At 39.3% G+C, this 15,739-nt stretch overlaps 1 protein-coding gene and 1 non-coding gene across 2 annotated transcripts in view; one reads left to right on the top strand and one right to left on the bottom strand.

Annotated features, from left to right (window-relative positions):
- The window catches only part of LOC128094281 (aldehyde dehydrogenase, cytosolic 1), a 40,746-nt gene that overhangs the window by 5,101 nt on the left and 19,906 nt on the right, over positions 1-15,739 (top strand). Inside the window, exons 3-6 of the mRNA XM_052712524.1 lie at positions 5,279-5,419; positions 10,481-10,610; positions 12,953-13,014; positions 14,619-14,747. Coding sequence (XP_052568484.1) covers positions 5,279-5,419; positions 10,481-10,610; positions 12,953-13,014; positions 14,619-14,747 — 462 coding nt within the window. The remainder of the gene's footprint in view (positions 1-5,278; positions 5,420-10,480; positions 10,611-12,952; positions 13,015-14,618; positions 14,748-15,739) is intronic.
- On the bottom strand, positions 3,603-3,709 carry LOC128095745 (U6 spliceosomal RNA). Its single transcript, XR_008213357.1, has one exon. It is a non-coding gene; the product is annotated as a U6 spliceosomal RNA (small nuclear RNA).

The following is a 15,739-nucleotide window of genomic DNA, read 5'->3' on the forward strand; positions in this document are numbered from 1 at the left end:
CTTGATGACAAGAACGACACTCAAAAAGAAGACCATGAATCTGTAGATGTCAGTTAACAAAAATCATGTTTGTGATGCTTTAACACTGAAGCCTTGAACGTTTAGCTCCTAGGGGATATTTTGCTCTGACACTGGGGTTGGTCTCATCAGGAAAACAAAACTCTTTGCCTGGGTTCAGTAGAAACCTTGGCAGGTCAGGCAGGCTGAGGACTTTGCTGGGGGAATCAGTGAGGTTTATCTTTTTTCTCAGGAACAGACAGGAAAGGTTGACCATGCCAGCAGCCTGGCCAGGGAGCACTGATTTGCTCTGTCCTTAATGACAACTGCCCCTCCTTTAGAAAGATCAGGGAGAAGAATTCATACCAGGCAAGCTGCAAGCCAAGTTGCTATGCCAACCTGGTTCGCAGGACAAATGAGTCCTCTAAGGCAGTGGTTCTCAACCTATGGATAGTGATGCCTTTGTTGAGGGGGGTGGTCAAACAACTCTTCCACAGGGGTCACCTAAGACCATCAGAAAACACAGATATTTACATTATGATTCGTAACAACAATAAAGTGATAGTTGTGAAGTAGCAACGAAAGCACTCCTATGGTGGGAGTCACCACAGAGGAGGAACTGTTTTTAAGGGTCACAGCATTAGGAAGCCCGAGAACCGCTGCTGTGAGGAAATTGTTAGTGACATTATCTGTGATAAGCAAGAGCTTGTTTCACAACCACAGTCCTTTATCTGTATCCTTTTTTGGAGTTATTAAACTCCAAAATTGTTTCTTTAGAATTGTTGATGTTCAAACAATTTGTGAGGAATCTAATGAAGAGTGACTAGCGTTGCTTAGAGAAAAGCTCTAACCTGGTAAAGGTCTGGATGCTGGACTTTCTCGTCAGGTCAAAGGCTAAGGGTTTTGAAGATTCCATTCACAAGCAGAATGGGGATGCAGTTGGGCCATATCCCACCTTTCATGGTACCACAAAGGTGGGGCAGGGACCAGAGCAATTACATTTTTTTTCACTTCATTGGCTCTGACTTCAAAACTATAATATTTTATTTTCCCTAGGCCACACGATTTGATGACAGTAAATCACAGTTAACCTAGTCACTGTTTTCTGTTTAATTCCAAATTATCTTGGAAATGCCAGCCCCTGAATAAAAATTGACAATTCAGGAAGCTTGAAGTTTAAAAGAAAATACTATCAAAAACATTTATTAGACTTGTAATGTTGGATAATGCAAAAATGTTGTCACATAATGGAAAATAATTACTTAAAGTATGATTTTTTGTATAAATATCAACAAGAATAAGTCATAGGAGGCTTATGTGTCATATCCAAAATGTAGACGAATGTATTTATGTCTTTCCATAATGTCTTACTGCATTGAATAGCAATAAATTCCCAAGATTTAGCCATTTAAATGACAGCAATTTGGTAGAAAAGCCACTTACCTTAGTCATTTGCTTGTGGAGAGTGCCAATTCTTTATTATAGTATTAATCACTAACATTAATTCTCACACCACACATCACAAAGTAAGTGTATTTGTAACACTGTGTATGCATATATGGGTTACGCAGTGAATACAAGTTAAAGAGTCTGCAGCAGAGTTAAAGAGGTTTCAGAAGTGGGTTAGAAAGAATCTCTAGTGGTAAGGAACCCGTGCCTGGACAGAGATGCTAGGGGAGGGCTGGGGTCAGGTGGGAGAGAGAAGCTGCCAAGCTCAACTGCAAGATCAAAAGCCAAACTGGGTCTAGAACAGAAAATGACAGTTCAGACAGGTGAACATGTATTCGGACTGGCTGTCCAGTAGGCTGCTTCAATAGCAGGGACCCAGCTGAGTCAAAGAGTCCTTGGCACCTGACACACACACACACACACACACACACACCAGGTATCAGACAATAGCTTGTTCAGAGGCCATGCCATTACAGTGTTAGGTGTCCATCGCTTTATGGGATCCAGGCAAGGGAGTTGCACCCTTTCCTGGGTGTCTGATAAGTTCTTTCTCTGCTTTCCTTGATTTGATTTTAGTCTGCTTACTTGCCCACACACTTTCACTTCTCCCTAGTAGACTTACAGGATGACCCACTTTCTATCCCCGGGAGGAAGCCATTCAATCAGACTGTGCTAGGTAGGTGGTACATGATAAGAGTTCCTGGGTCCACCTATGGGCTACAATCATCTTTCTCCTTCCAAATGGAGTCAAAAGCTACTCATCAAATGGAGTCTCACAGGGTAATGAACAGACTGAAAAATCACTGTTCTATACATATGGAGTAACTAAACAAACAGCAGTGACTATTTAACAAAGTGCTATTGAGCATCCTTGCTGAGAAAATTGAATGTGGAGATCAGATGTAGCATAAAATGTTGGTTCTAATTCTTCTGTGTTTCACTAGCATAAGGTAAGATTTCCTTGTTTATCACTAAAACAGGGTTCATGATACTTAAGTACAATAGTAACTTGTGGTGATAAAGAACTTGTCTTCCTTCTTGTAACTTAACCAGTTCTTGATTATTATCTGCCGTTGAGCTAGGTATCTGGTGACTATTGAGACAGATTATTTCATTAAAACAGGCCTTGAAAAATGTGTAAGATTTTGGAAGTAAATGGGATTACTGGTAGAACATTCTCTATGCAAAAAGAATTTCAGGAGCAAAAATGAGAAGGGCTGGCTTAGCTGGAGTAGGGAAAATGTCAACAGGAAGTCATTGGCAAGTGAAGTCTGTCCAGAAAATGTTAGACCTGAAAGTCAAACAGAGATCTTTGATCTTTGCTCTTAGGATTGTAGATGAGGCCAGCAGTTACAAACATTCAAAGGAATGTGATAAGATAAATTATGTGAAAAGTTAACCTGGCAGCATTAAAGAGAAAGTGGGAAGTGGAGAGAATGAATGGGAGGCTGTTTACAATGTACAAGAGTAAAAGCCTATGTAGTAGAGGGTAGAGAAGCTGAAAGGATGTGCTAGAATGGACTAGGATGCTGTGTAATCATTTTCATATTGGTTGTCTTCTAGGACATTACAGTTCTTGTAATTGTCTACAGTTAACCCCATCTTGTGAGCCTTAGGCATATCTGCCACATAGAGTGTGAGATAGCTGTGAGTTGAAAGATAAGGAAAATGAACTTCAAACAAGTTGTGGCACAACTTCAGTTTAGAATAGAGTGAACCATCCACACCCTCAGATTCTACACTGGTGAATTCAACCCTGAGATCTGAAATGTGTAGCTGCTAACATAGATGATGTAATGAGGCCTGTCACAGCTGTGTATACACTGAGTGGGCAGAGAATTTTGGCCATTATTCTCGAAGCAGTATAGTTTATCTACTACTTACCTAGCATTTGTACTCAGCATCAGAAGTGTAGTTATTGAAAGGATGTCTGATGGGTAATATGTAAATACTACATCATACGTTTAACATTTATGAATTTAAATTATCTTTCACTGAATTGGGGAACAGTTCTTCTGGGATACTAAGGGAAACATGTGTTTACTTAGATTTTCCATTCCCAAAATTCCCTCAGCTTGTGCTTTCTTTATTGCTTCTATTTCCATTTTCTGGTCTTGAACAGTTTCCTTCACCTGTTTGTTTTTTCTTGGCTTTCTAAAAATATGGAATGTTTTACGAATTTGTGTGTCATTCTTGCATAGAAGCCATGCTAGTCTTCTCTGTATCATTCCGATTTTAGTGTATGTGCTGCTGAAGCTAGCACAAGGCCTGTGTTTATAATGTGATAGTGTGATGTTCAGTTGTATGTTCCTCCTCTAAGGAATATTTCAGAACAAACTCTACCCCACTGTCCTATTGTTAGCCAACTGATAGAATGCCATACAGTGGATAGATATTTGGGTGCTTCAAAACTAAAAAGAACTCAGAATCCATTTTTTTCAAATTAAAAATTCATGTCTTTAGTCTATTTCTAGTCCTGTAAGATTGGATATCTGGTCTGAGAAAAGGAGAGTCATAACGCAATGACAAAACCACAAAAACAAATTAACTTATAACAGTTTTCTGTAGGCAGGTTTTTGTTGTTTGATTTTTTTTTTTTTTGCATCATGGTTACATGATGTCTCAAAGTCATTTCTCTTCATCCCTCAGAGAAATCAGGAAGCTCTCATTAAGCAAAGGCCAATGACAGAACACTGAGCAGAGGGATCCACACAGAGCTGTGTCTCACTAGTTAAAAATGTGTGGTTTAAAAACCACAGTATTCTCATTCTCAAGGTTCATTACAACAAGCTGAAGCCCACTGTCCTTTTGATCATCTGATTTACGGGGTTCCATGAATTAGTGAGTCCTGTAGATGAATAGCTGTGGAATAGTCCTTACATACATACTATTTGCAGTTGATTTGATGAAATTTAAAAAAGCACGTGGAGTAGAATTGGAAAGAGCAGTGATGTTTTCAGCAGGTGAACTAGAAGAATTGGAGTAGGGATCTACAGAGGAATGGAGTGACCCTGGCAAAGTTTGGAAGGGAAGAGACTTAGGAATTTAAAGGAGTAAATTAAAGGAAAAAGGCAGTGGTGATAAAAGCACATGATCAAAAACAAGAAAGCTAAACAATGTGGGTGTGACTTTACTATTCTATTTTGTTTCAATTAATGAGGTTATAAGCAGTATATTGTTAATAAAAGAAAGTTTCTTCTCTACTTATTTAGGGACTAGGATGGATCACTTTGTATGCTAGATGCTTATCATACACACAGGGCTTCAGTTTGAATGTGAAACATTGAACACTAGCAGACAAATTTACCTAGTTTTCACCCAGGTGGTAGCACTTGGAAAGATTATGGACATGAGGGTCTAAGTGGCAGTTGTAGAGTGATGAGCAGGACACATGGCTTACAGCTACTCTATTTGTCCTGAGATAGCCTTTCTCATTGCTTTAATTTCTTTGTCTGTAAATTGAGGAATAGGTTTTTCTTATTGCATTTTCTGAATCAAATGAGATAAAGGGTGTGTATTCACTAGAAACTTATTTCAAATGAAATAAACACTGTGTTCTACTACAATGGGATAAAGTAACAACTATTAAAACAGCACTTCTGTTCTAGGAGTTTAACTATTTGATAAGGTTATGGAGCTTATTTGAAATACTGCTCAAGAGAAACAATTCCAGCATACTGTGGTGCTGAGTGTGTGGAATGTTCCGGACTTTGGGTTAATGGAGACCTAGCTTCTGTTTGTGAGGACTGTGTCCTAGTGTAGAAGGGTGCGATGTTGTTTTGGCTCATCTAGTGTTTTGAACATCCTGAACTGAATGCTCTGTGATTTCCAGGCAGATGTTGACAAAGCCGTCAAGGCTGCGAGACAGGCTTTTCAGATTGGCTCCCCATGGCGCACCATGGATGCTTCAGAGAGGGGGCGCCTGCTGAACAAGCTGGCTGACTTGATGGAAAGAGATTGCCTGCTGCTGGCTGTGAGTATTAACCCCAACCAATGGGAGACAGTGGGGAAGCTCCTGAGAGCACTCACTGCTCCGACTGGCTGGTCAGTTTGATTTAGAGTCAGATCCACAAACTACCACCTGCCTTTTCTCTAGAATATCTCAGAGTCCAGAATCCAGTTTTGGTATTCTCATTAAAGCTCTTTATGCTCCCAGGGCCTATATTTTCTAATTTCAATAGTTAAATAAGTCAGTATAGAACATGGATGGAGGGTACATTTCCTTGTCTTTTCAGTTTTGAATTTTAGTAAAGCCAACTGAAAACAAAGTGGTATACAGGTTACAATTGAGAATAAATGTTATTAGCTTTAGAATCTTAGGTGAAAATAAGATTCAAACTTTTACTTTATTAAAATATCTGCAATTCAGCAATTATTGAGAATCATTCATTCCTTAAGGATTCTGCATTGTTCAAAAAAACATGCCAAAATAGAATTCATAGCTCTGAAATAAATGTATACTAACTGAAATGTTCTATTGAAAGTCATCAGCATTTCCCAAAGCTTAGCTCTTTGCATTTGTCTTAATGAAAAGTGCTTGTTCTCCCTCTCTGTTCTTGATCCAGCTGGGATCGGAGCAGGAGATCCCAGCTGGATCAAGAACAGAGAGGGAGAACAAGGAATAGGAGACCATGGTAAATGAAGACCACATGAAAATAGGAAGAAGCAAAGTGCTAGAGAGGCCCACAGAAATCCACAAAGATACCCCCACAACAGACTGCTGGCAATGGTCGAGAGACAGCCTGAACTGACCTACTCTGATGATGGGATGGCTAAACACCCTAACTGTCGTGCTAGAAACCCCATCCAACTACTGTGGGATCTGGATACAGAGATCCACGGCTAGGCCCTGAGTGGAGCTCAGGGAGTCTAATTAGCGAGAAAGAGGAAGGTTTATTTGAGCGAGAATTGTTGAAACCAAGGTTGGATAAAGCACAGGGACAAATAGCCAAACGAATGGAAACACGTGAACTATGAACCAATGGCTGAGGGGCTCCCAACTGGATCAGGCCCTCTGAATGGGTGAGACAGTTGATTGGCTTGATCTGTTTGGGAGGCACCCAGGCAGTGGGACCGGGTCCTGTGCTCATTGCATGAGTTGGCTGTTTGAAACCTGGGGCTTATGCAGGGTCGCTTGGCTTGGCCTGGGAGGATGGGACTGGGCCTGCTTGGACTGAGTCTACCAGGTTGATCTCAGTCCACGGGGAAGGCTTTGCCCTGGAGGAGGTGGGAATGGGGGATCTACTGGGGGGAAGGGGAGAGGGGCGGGACGGGGGAGAACAAGGGAATCCGTGGCTGATATGTAGAACCGAATTGCAATGTAAAATAAAAAAAAAAAGAAAAGAAAAGAAAAAAGAAAAGTGCTAACTTCATTGGTCAGCATGAGAGCCATAGGGAGAGAAGAATAGATATAAAGTCACATTTGAGTTAATTTAATACAGTGGGCAATATCAAACCTGTGCATCTTGCCAGGTTAACCCCAGTGAATTGTATGATTTCAAAGCATCCTTGGTAGCCTCCCTGGAGTTATGAGTAGCAGTCTAGTCATCTTTGTTTTACATCTAGTATCCTCCTATGAGTGAGTACATACCATGCTTGTCTTTCTGAGTCTGGGTTACCTCACTCAGGATGATTTTTTCTAGATTCATCCATTTGCCTGCAAACCTCATGACGTCATTGTTTTTCTCTGCTGAGTAGTATTCCATTGTGTATATGTACCACATTTTATTTATCCATTCTTCAGTTGAAGGTCATCTAGGTTGTTTCCAGTTCTGGCTATTACAAACAATGCTGATATGAACATAGCTGAGCAAGTGCCCTTGTGGTATGATTGAGCATTCCTTGGGTATATGCCCAAGAGTGGTATGGTGGATCTTGGGGGACATTGATTCCCAATTTTCTAAGAAAACGCCATATTGATTTCCAAAGTGGTTGTACAAACTTGCATTCCCACCAGCAGTGGAGGAGAGTTGCCCTAGTTCCACATCCTCTCCAGCATAAGGTGTCTTCAGTGTTTTTGATCTTAGCCATTCTGACAGGTGTAAGATGGTATCTCAGAGTTGTTTTGATTTGCATTTCCCTGATAATTAGGGATGTTGAACAATTCCTTAAATGTCTTTCAACCATTTGAGTTTCCTCTGTTGAGAATTCTCTGTTTAGTTCTATATCCCATTTCTTATTTGGACTGTTGGGCATTTTGATGTTTAATTTCTTGAGTTCTTTATATATTCTGAATATCAATCCTCTGTCAGATGTGGGGTTGGTGAAGACCTTTTCCCATTCTGTAGGCTGTCGCTTTGCCTTGTTGACTGTATCCTTTGTTCTACAAAAACTTCTCAGTTTCAAAAGGTCCCATTGATTGATTGTTTCTCTCAGTGTCTGTGCTACTGGTATTATATTTAGGAAGTGATCTCCTATGCCAATGCGTTCAAGACTACTTCCTACTTTCTCTTCTAGCAGGTTCAGAGTAGCTGAATTTATGTTGAGGTCTTTGATCCACTTGGACCTAAGTTTTGTGCACGGTGACATATATGAATCTATTTGCAGCCTTCTACACGTTGATATCCAGTTATGCCAGCACCATTTGTTGAAGATGCTTTCTTTTTTTCCATTGTACAGTTTTGGCTTCTTTGTCAAAAATTATATGTTCATAGGTGTGCGGATTAATGTCAGGGTCTTCAATTCAATTCCATTGGTCCACATGTCAGTTTTTATGCCAGTACCAAGCTGTTTTTTATTACTGTAGCTCTATAGTAGAGCTTGAAGTCAGGGATCGTGATGCCTCCAGAGGTTGTGTTATTGTACAGGATTCTTTTGGCTATCCTGGGTTTTTTGTTTTTCCATATGAAGTTGAGTATTATTCTTTCCAGGTCTGTGAAGAATTGTGTTGGTATTTTGATGGGGATTGCATTGAATCTGTAGATTGCTTTTGGTAAGATTGTCGTTTTTACTATGTTAATCCTGCCTATCCATGAGCATGGGAGATCTTTCCATTTTCTGACATCTTCTTCAATTTCTTTTTTCAGGGACTTAAAGTTCTTGTCATATAGGTCCTTCACTTGCTTGGTTAGTGTTACCCCAATGTAGTTTATATCATTTTTGGCTATTGTAAAGGGTGATGTGTCTCTGATTTCCTTCTCAGCCTGTTTGTCAATTGTATAAAGGAGGGCTACTGATTTTTTTGAGTTGATCTTGTATCCTGCTATGTTGCTTAAAGTGTTTATAAGCTGTATCAGTTCCTTGGTGGAATCTTTGGGGTCGCTCAAGTATACTATCATGTCATCTGCAAATAGGGAAAGCTTGACTTCTTCCTTTCCAATTTGTATCCCCTTAATCTCCTTATGTTGTCTTATTGCTCTGGCTGGAACTTCAAGTACTATATTGAATAAGTATGGGGAGAGTGGACAGCCTTGCCTGGTTCCTGATTTTAGTGGAATCGCTTTGAGTTTCTCTCCATTTAATTTGATGTTGGCTGTTGGCTTGCTGTAAATTGCCTTTATTATGTTTAGGTATGTTCCCTGTATTCCTGATCGCTCTAAGACCTTTATCATGAAGGGGTGTTGGATTTTGTCAAATGCCTTTTCTGCATCTAGTGAGATGATCATGTGGTTTTTTTCTTTGAGTTTTTTTTATATGGTGTATTACATTGACGGACTTTTGAATGTTGAACCACCCTTGCATCCCTGGGATGAAGCCTACTTGATCATGGTGAATAATTGTTTTGATATGTTCTTGGAGTCTGTTTGCCAGTATTTTATTGAGTATTTTTGCATCAATGTTCATGAGGGAGATCGTTCTGTAGTTCTCCTTCTTTGTTGTATCCTTGTTTGGTTTAGGAATCAGCGTAATTGTAGCCTTGTAGAAGGAGTTTGGTAATGTTCCTTCATGAAAAGGGGAGGTGAAGATACTGACTGCTAAGATAGGAAAATGTGGAGATTCATAATCTTTTATTTTTCCTTTTATGGAAAATAAATTCTTTTTCTCATATAATGTATCCTAATTATATTTCTCTTCCCTCTACTCCTCCCAGTTCCTTGCTCCCCCTCCCCCCATATGGATCCACTCCCTTTTGGTCTGTCATTAGAAAAGAACAGGCTTCTAAGAGATAACAACCAAACATGATAAAATAAAATATAATTAGACAAAGTAAAAGCCATCATATTGAAGTTGAACACAGCACACAATCAGAAGAAAAGTAACTCCAAGAGCGTTCACAAGAGTCAGAGACCCACTTGTTCTCATGGTCAGGGGGTCTCATAAAAACACTAAGCTAAAACTTTTAATACGTCTGCAGAGGATCTGGTGCAGACCCATGCAGGCCCTGTGCTTGCTGCTTCAGTTCTGTGAGTTCATGTGTACCTTGCTTAGTTGAATCAAAGAGTCTTGATTTCCTGGTATCCTCCATTTTCTGGCTCCTACACTCTTTCTGCCTTCTCTTCCATGGTGTTCAATGAGCTCTGAAAGGAGGGATTATTGAAAATATTATGGCAATATTTCTCAAACAGGGGGTTTACAGTTAAAATCTCTGCTATGGCAAATCCCTGTTGAAAGATGCAGTTTTCACAATTATGTGGACATACAATTAGAATTGTATGAACAGATTGTTTATACATAAGAGGAATAGGATTATTATTGTGGCATTGTGAATAGTTGCAAACACTAAATTGTTGTTACAGTCGGATGACAAGTGCAAACTTGTTGGAACTCTGATAGGACATGGAGACTAAGAATCATTTTTACAGCGGTGTGCTTAAGAAACCAGTTCTTAGACAGTGCTTAGCCAGAGGTATTTAGGGTCTGACAGAAAGGTTTGCGAAGTTAGGCAATCAGAATTTCACTACCTTTCCCACTAGGATCTTGTTATGTGACCACGGACAAGTCATTTGATTCTTTCTTAAAAAGGAACATTAGATTTAAGAATCCTTATATTTCCCAAACTCTCTAGTGCACAAGTACTAAAAACATTGACTGTATATTCTGGATCTAATTTTTATTGCTGAAAGTTTAGGCTTTGATATTACTATTTATTTTTCAGACAATGGAGTCAATGAATGCTGGGAAAGTCTTTCCCCATGCATACATGATGGATTTAGACATCAGCATAAAAACATTAAAGTACTGTGCAGGTTGGGCTGACAAGATCCATGGCCAAACAATACCAAGTGGTAAGTACATTTGGGAATTTGCCAATGTAATGGAGAGGTGAGGCCATAAGTGCAGAGCTGCATACCTTCAAATTCTCCCAGACAGATGTGCCCATCAATTAGCTAAATAATTACTGTCCTCTTCACATTGACCCAGTATAGTCTGATGCTGGAAGTTCTGTTAAGAGTCAACATTGTGGACAGTTTAGACAGAATTAAAGTAAGAATATTTTCATAGACTCAACTACTAATTTGAGTAAGATATCTCAGGGTTCACACCTTTCAAAGCTAGCCACAGAAATTATTTATTTGAGCTCCATTCTCATAATGCCATTCATATCTCTTCTGTGATATTATTACCTAAGACTTTGCATGTCCAGAATGAGTCAGCTGTGTCAATCTCTGCCCATTCAAGCCCAGTATGCTTAGCTCAGTGTACTTCAACAACCCAATTCACACTAATGCTTTCCAAAAGTGCTAAAGCAAGATGAAGCTGATTACCAACCGAGTTAAGAATCTTTGTATGGAAATGTTGTGTGTTACTTAGTGAGGAAATGTGGTGGTATTTTATCTGTGTACCCTAATAAAACTTACCTGGGGTCAGAGAACAGAACAATCACTAGATTAGACATAGAGGCCAGACAGTAGTAGAACACACCTTTTAATCCCAGCACTTGAGATCTCATGTCTTGCTTGGGAAAGACACACGCCTTTTATCTCAGGAAATGATGGCAGGAAGCAGAAAGGTATATAAGGCATGAGGACCAAGAACTAGAGGCTTTTTAGGCTTTTAAAGCTTTTATCAGCAGTTAAGCTGAGATCCATTTGGATGAGGACTCAGAAACTTCCAGTTTGAGGAAACAGGATCAGCTGAGAAGTTGGTAAGGTAAGATTAGCTGTGGCTCATTTTGTTTCTCTGATCTTTCAGCATTCACCACAATACCTGGCTCCTGGGTTTGTTTTTATTAATAAGAACATTTAAGATTTATGCTACAGTGAGGTATGCAAGTAGCATAACAGACACATGACGAATATTTCATGTGAGAAATGAATCAGTTGGGCAAGAGTTGGAGGCAGTTTCACATCTCTAACTGTAATGACTTTAGGAACTCAAATAATTCACTTCAATTCTGTCTATGATGTGCGCTTCTAATATAACTGGAAGACACAATATAAGAGGTACTAGCCAGGAAGTTAGAAAATGAGAACGAGACAACAAAGGTACTATGAAGGGGGCTCTTCTGTGCCTCTTAACTCTACTCTTAGGAAACGTAGAGGAATCCATTCAAAGTATCTGTAGATCTTGACAGGAAAAGTAGTAGTAGTAGGTTCCTGTGGCAGACGGAACAAAACATACATCAACAAAACTCCAAATGGGACCACATCAAAGTGAGTATTTGCTGTGATAAAACACCATGATCAAAAGCAGCTTGTAAAGGAAAGGGTCTCTTTCACTTGTATTTTACACTATATTCCATCTCTGAGGGAAATAAGGGCAAAAATTTAGGGAAGAACCCTGGAGACAGTAGCTGAAGCAGAGGTCATGAAGAAATATGGCTTACTGTATGTAGGCTTACTTTTTATGGCTTGCTCAGCCTGATTTCTTATAAAATCTAGGATCATCTGCCCAGGGATGACACTGTTCACAGTGGGCTGGGCAATCCCATGTCAATCATTAATTGAGAAAATACTGCATAGACTTGTCTACAGAACAATCTGACGGCAGCATTTTCTCTATTAAGATTTCCTTTTTCCAAGATACATTTAGGTTTGTGTTGATAGTGAGGCATGAGAGTTAGTCAAATCAAGACAGAAAAGAATCACATTTCACTTCAGATATTTTGTTCATGGAATAAGAGATTGCATTTATGTTTGGTAGGAAAAAGGAAGCCTCAAAGCTAGAATAAGTCTGGAGAAAGACTTCTTATTTGTTGGAGATGTTTTACTATTTAAAATCATTTGCCTTCTTAAAAATTGTTGCTCCTGGGAGATTTGAGATGCTGGGACATTTGCACATGGCTCCACCCTTACCCAGAGAAATTCTCACCTCCAAGCTCCTCCATTCTGCACCACTCTGTGAATGATGGTGATGTAGAAGGCAGCCATCTTGGAATATGAGGAATGGTGTTAACTTCTTGTCAAATCTTTCCCCATCTCATCACTTATTTTCATGTACCTTGGTCTTTGGATTCAGATTGCTATTTGAGGCTCCATCGTTTATGTTATTAATTTTATAGATAGGATATTTTGCTTCCCTTTTGCTATTCACTGTGGGACTCCTCTCATACCAATCTCACATCTCCCTGCCATGCATGCCCACCACATTTTAACTTAATGGATGGTGTGTCTGCTCTGTTTTTCAGATGGAGATATTTTCACTTATACAAGACGTGAACCTATTGGGGTGTGTGGCCAAATCATCCCTGTAAGTTCTCCTTCATGACTCCCAAAGCGGGGGAAAAACTGTAATTCCATTTGATCTGAAGCCCATTACCACATGAGTGAAGCATATGTGGTGGTTATGTGTGAAGTAAATTCAGTAAGCATGTCTTTCTGAAGCACATATTCCTGTAATTGAGCTTCCTGGATATAAGATAGCTGGTCCAGAACCCCCTCAATACATTGTTGTACCCTTTTGGAGTATTTTAATGTTGCCTAATAAGCCCTAAGTGTTTACTGCATAGGCTGTTTTGGAAATTGTGCTGTGTTCTCTTTTTCTTTTTTAATGAGCTGTGATTTATAAGTATATGACAAAAAGTTTGTCATGGCTCATCTGTGTTGGGATCTTTCAGTGGGACACAGCAGGGCTCACTGCTCCCAATACTTCTGTCTCCATCTTGAGACTCCCCACCATGGACAGTAGCAGCAGCAAGATTGTTCAAATCCTGGAAAATATCTTTTGATTTAAACGGAAGTAATAATTTCCATGACAACTGGAAAAGTGTGTGGACTGTATTGTACCTTTAAATAGCAAGTTTGGGTACTCAAAATTCTTCTGCCTAAAAATCATGTTCTAAATGTACCCAGATTTCCTCGAAGGTTAACATAGGACACTGGCCACATACAGCTGACATAATTTAAAAGGCTAAATGAAAACACAGTGAAGTGTCCTGAAGTTTTCAGAATGACAATGACTCTCATTTAGTAAGACTGAACATACCAATGTATGTAATGGAACTCTCCAGTTTTTCAAGGCTTAAAAAACACTCAGATACACCTACATCACTGTAACAGCTAGCACTGTTGGATAAGTATCAACACTAACTTCTCCTGTTTTGCTCTGTTGTTCTGAGGATTAATCCCTGGGTTTTATACATGCTAGACAGGTGTGTGCTCTGCCATAGCCATCAGTTGCTTAATTAATCCTGAGGACATTCATCTAAAGTAGAGAGGACTGTTTTCACCACTCATGGGTGGTGAATGCATAACTAAAGAAATGGTCATACATTTGACTTCTTATAGCTGGTTTACTGGGATCAGAACTCAAGCACTCATCCTGTGAATGTGACATTTCTTTGCCTCTAACAATGTTGTTTGTCCTTGGCTGAGCCTAGCTCACTGGTGTGGAGAACACATTCAATATGTTTAAATCCCTGAGATTACTCTCCAGCACACATAGACACACAATCTCCTGCATATAAATTTTTCCAAATTATAATATTGGATAAAATACAATAAGTGCCTTCCAGGGAGAAAGAGGAAGAAGATTTTACATTTTTAAAATGCAAATAAATTACAATGTGCTTAACTGTATATGAAACCATGCAGTAGTATTTTTCTTGTAAAATAAGAATTCAAAACAGCAGGACTTGATTGAATTTGGTAGCTCTTTCCTTTTCCCTTCTCCTATATAGTTTGTTTTGAGCTTTTTATCATTTACTAGTTTCTTTTGTGAAATTAAGTAAAATAAACTAGATAATTACACACAACTTCTAAAATGTTAGTCAACTTTTATCAGAGTAGCAGGCATCATTAACAAATACGGTTTTGAGTGATGCAAAGAGTCCAATGTTCAATTTTGCTCTCTAGTGGAATGGTCCGTTGATTGCGTTCACTTGGAAGATAGGCCCTGCCCTTAGCTGTGGGAACACCGTGATTGTCAAGCCAGCAGAGCAAACTCCTCTCACTGCTCTTCACATGGCATCTTTAATAAAAGAGGTGAGTCTCCAGAGTCTAAACATGCAAGCAAATTCAGAGTCCCCTGTTTACCTTACAGGCCTCATTCACACTACTGTGAACTTCATTGTTCATACATGGCTCCTGCCCATTGCAGATGAAAGCAGCAGGACTACAGGCTGGGACTTCTATCAGTCAGCACAATCTTGTCTCCACCTAAATAATGACAGAGGCTTATAGCAAGTCACTTTGTAACCCGTTACTTATTGAGCTATATCTTCATCATCCAGTTTATAACTGGCCTGGTTGCGTCTGTGAACTTTTTTGCAGTTATTTTAGTTTTATTATCTCTAGAAGTTGGAGGCTTCTATATGCTAATATGCCTGCTGTGCCAATATGTTTTTAGTTTTGCTGGTGGTGACAATGAATTCTACCTTTTGTTATAGGTAATTTAATATACACTCTTATATCGTATCATTTTGAGTTCCTTTTATAAAATTTGACACAGCTAATCATTGGAGTGATGATCAGTTGTCACAATTTTGTTATCAACTTGACATACCTAGGAAGAGTGTACCTCATCTGAGAAATTTCCTTTATCAGATTGGCCTGTGCCTATGCCTGTGGGGTATTTTCTTAATCACTGATTGATGTAGTAAAACTCAGCCCACTGTGGGCAGTGCTATCCCTAGGCAGGTGGGTCTGGGTGTTTAAGAAAGGTAGATGAGCTAACTAGAGAAATTAAGGGACTGTGTAGCATTTCTCCATGGTCTGTGCTTTAGTTCCTAGCTCCAGGTTCCTCCTTGGCTTCCCTCAACAATAGTTGTCACCTATAAACCAAATAAACTCCTTCCTTCCCAAGTTTGTTTTGGTCAATGTTTTATCATAGCAAATTAGAAGCAACTAATACACCAGTAGAGACAGATTTGTACTTAGAACATAGTGTTCTAAGGGGTTACCACCTTTAGAGATATTTTCATGTGGATAAGAAATTAAAAACAACAAGGAATAAAGGACAAATACACTTAGGTGAG

Source organism: Peromyscus californicus, unplaced genomic scaffold (assembly GCF_007827085.1).
Source record: "Peromyscus californicus insignis strain IS unplaced genomic scaffold, ASM782708v3 Scaffold_4__1_contigs__length_199733344, whole genome shotgun sequence".
NCBI classification, from domain to species: Eukaryota; Metazoa; Chordata; class Mammalia; order Rodentia; family Cricetidae; genus Peromyscus; species Peromyscus californicus.